Genomic DNA, 3,181 nt, shown 5'->3' with positions numbered 1-3,181 from the left:
ATTTACAGTGATATATATTTGAGTTGTGAAAAATTTAAATAAATGTATTGATTGATATTTACTTATTCTCAACGATTATTTGGATCTCTTCATAAGTTGGAGAAGTGTTTGGCAAATGACCTTTAACCCTTAAAAAGTGCAAGGTAATGCATTTGAGTTATCATTGAGAATACTGTATACAGTTTTGGTTTCCTTATCTAAGAAAGAATACTTATTTATTGGAAAAAGTTCAGAGGAAGTTTACTAGGATAATTACAGAGATGGAAGATATGTATTGGGGAAAAAATTATGATCTCTTAACTTACTTTCTCTTGAGGAAAGCGTGGCGAAAGATCATTTTTCTGAAGTTTACAAGAGTATTTAGTATATTGAAAGGATAAAAACTTTTTATTTCTTTGTGCTATATAATGAAGATAATAAGACAAGAGGAGACACATTTGAGGTTTGTAAAAAAAAAGACAGACTAGCCTCCAGTTAATCAGTTTTACCTTGTAACAGGGCAAATGGCTTATGGAATGAGTTACCATTTGGCAGTGATGGAGGCCAGAACTTCACAAATGTTTAAGAAAAAGCTGATTATTTTCCTGAAAAATTAAAGGTGTCTTTCCAGTTTTACTTTCCTTAAATGAGGGTGTGCAAGAACAATCTGGAAGGACCAATATTCTCCCTTGTTGTTCATAAGTTATGTTATAAGAGTAGTGTCTTTTTTACTTTTGTTGGGACAGATAACTGGAAAACATGAATCCTAACCGAGCATGCTGCTTTAAACATCCAACAGAAGTAAGGAGCAACTGAAGCTGCTCAATTGATAAGAAAAGGTAAACTTCTATAAACAGTTATACAGTGGACATTTTAGGGTAATTGGCTCTAAATATGCTGAATGGGAATGTTAGAAACCATCTTAAAGTAGCCCATCCTGTAACAAAAGCAAAAACAGCCTTACATGGACTTACCCTGGCAATTCAAACTGCTTGAGAGCATAAGAGTCAATACAGACAAAGACTAGTGAAGCCTTAAAAAGGAAAATTTTTTCATTTTATAGCTGAAGTCACTCAAAAACCAACAAAGGAAATGGATCAAGTTTGCTTACAGATGTAAGGTTAATGTGAATTTTAATGGTGTGGAATCTGTCATCTTACTGTAATGGAGCAATGGCATGGCCATCTATACATCTATGTATGTGACCGAAATAATAAATAGAATGACGCCATCTGTTGTGCTGAAATACAGCAAGATCTCAATGTCAGAAGTGGTGACTGAGGCTTGTGACATGTGGCACCATTTATTGAATGGCACCACAAACAACAATCCATAAAAAAATTTCACACATTGGGTATTCAAGATTCAGACGATTATAAAAATAACTAAGGTATGTGCAACAACCATTTCTTTATAACAGTACACAATTTTAAAAAAAAGTACTTTCCTCACAACAAGAACACCACTTTCTCTAGGACTGTATGTGAGGGTTTAATTATATCTTTATTTATGTAATTTTTAAAAACAGGAGTTCTTAAAAACTATTAATTTTTCAATAAAAGGTAGCACTTTTAATATATGAAAACATTACAGTTTATATCAGTAAAATTTATGAAAATTTTTAGCTCTGTACATTGAATCATGATGCAATGACTTGCATATGACTAAAAAGCACAATCTGAATACTTTTCCCGTGCAGTACTTCCCAGAAAAATAACAACTTTTTTTTAAATGCTCACTTTTTTTACAATGAGGTATGAATACTAGGATTAGTAATTACTAGAACAAACAGCTGCCCTATTGGTGCATACAGCCACCCATATGGTGGAGTTTCTGTTAGTCAGACCCAATGCAGTTTAAACTCATCAGTCAATAGGATTATCCATCTAAGAGTTTCAGGGCTCAGATGATTAAAATTGTAATGAATATACAAGTGTGTGTGTGATAGAAAAAAAAATTAATAAAATATTAATCATAAGACAGTCACCGACATTTTTAAAGACAGGCCACAATATACCATGTAAGTTCAAAACTCATTCCAGTTTATAAAAAATATAGCCTAAAGCAGTGATATTGAGTACTAAATGTATTAAAATGCAGAAGTGGCTAAAATTTTGGAGAACTAGTTGGGAAAATAAAATTAAGACTGGTTTGCCTAGAGGCCTAATTTTGCATCTTGCATTGGTGAGCAATATAAAACCTTGTGTAGGACCAATAGTTTTGACAAAAAGGTTGGACTTCCAAATTTGTTTTTTACTTGAAATATATTTTTAACAGTTTTTCATTCAAATGATCTGTAATCCTTGAGTTTGTAAACAACTGCATGTAAAAACAATAATTTCATTACATTATTTACAAGGATAATTTTGGTATACTCAAAGGCATTAGAAGAATAAAATGATCGCTGTCAATGTACAAAGTGGGAGATTACATGTTTGTACCCTGTAAAGTTTGCAGAAAATGTTGATGTTTTCTATTGTTATTGTGTAACTTAAGTGAATTATCACGATATCCAAAATGTTTAAATTTAATAATACTTTCTACATCATTCTTCTGTGAAATATATTCTTTTAAAAAGGCACAAAATACAAATATACCTCAGTTACACTGGTCCTCGATTTTTTTAATTTTCACTTCAAGATAAGCCATTACAAAGTATACACATTTTACTTCTAATACCACCATATACAATGTCAGTATTGTTCCAGTAGTAAATATTTTTTCTTTGTTTATCAGAAAATTTAAATACAATAACAACACATAACCTTCTTATCTTACCTTTCTCACAGATTCAATGCTCTGATAAAAGAACTGAAACATCAACATAATGTGGTGCAACTGACCCTTTAAAATAGATTCTGGCATGTCTGTACTGCCACCTAGTGCCTTCAATTGAAATAAAGGAAAATACAAGTTTTTTTATATAAATCCAACATTGTAAGCATTTATTTTTTACTACATAAATTATTACACCTAATACAAAGTATAACTATTTATAACTACAAATTATCTTCATGTCATGTCCCATTTGCTGATATACAAACATTTGATAATTTTTAACTGTCTCAAGCAACCTGATGACAAGGAGAGGGCAATTTTAACAAGGTGAGTGTAAAAAACACTTAAATACACCATTTCGATTTTCGATACCTCACTACTATAAAGGCTTGGTTTGAAGTTTTCATTGGTGGTAGTGTCCAGG

The 3,181-nt window shown here is 31.5% G+C and overlaps 1 protein-coding gene across 1 annotated transcript in view; it reads right to left on the bottom strand.

Annotated features, from left to right (window-relative positions):
• Window positions 1–3,181, bottom strand: part of LOC106478769 — a 39,718-nt gene that overhangs the window by 25,940 nt on the left and 10,597 nt on the right. Inside the window, exon 5 of the mRNA XM_022382417.1 lies at window positions 2,758–2,865. Within this exon, the coding sequence (XP_022238125.1) occupies window positions 2,758–2,865 (108 nt within the window). The remainder of the gene's footprint in view (window positions 1–2,757; window positions 2,866–3,181) is intronic.

Source organism: Limulus polyphemus, unplaced genomic scaffold (assembly GCF_000517525.1).
Source record: "Limulus polyphemus unplaced genomic scaffold, Limulus_polyphemus-2.1.2 Scaffold248, whole genome shotgun sequence".
In the NCBI taxonomy this organism is placed as follows: Eukaryota; Metazoa; Arthropoda; class Merostomata; order Xiphosura; family Limulidae; genus Limulus; species Limulus polyphemus.
Note: the sequence above shows the minus strand (reverse complement) of the source record. Positions and strands in the feature narration are given on the sequence as shown.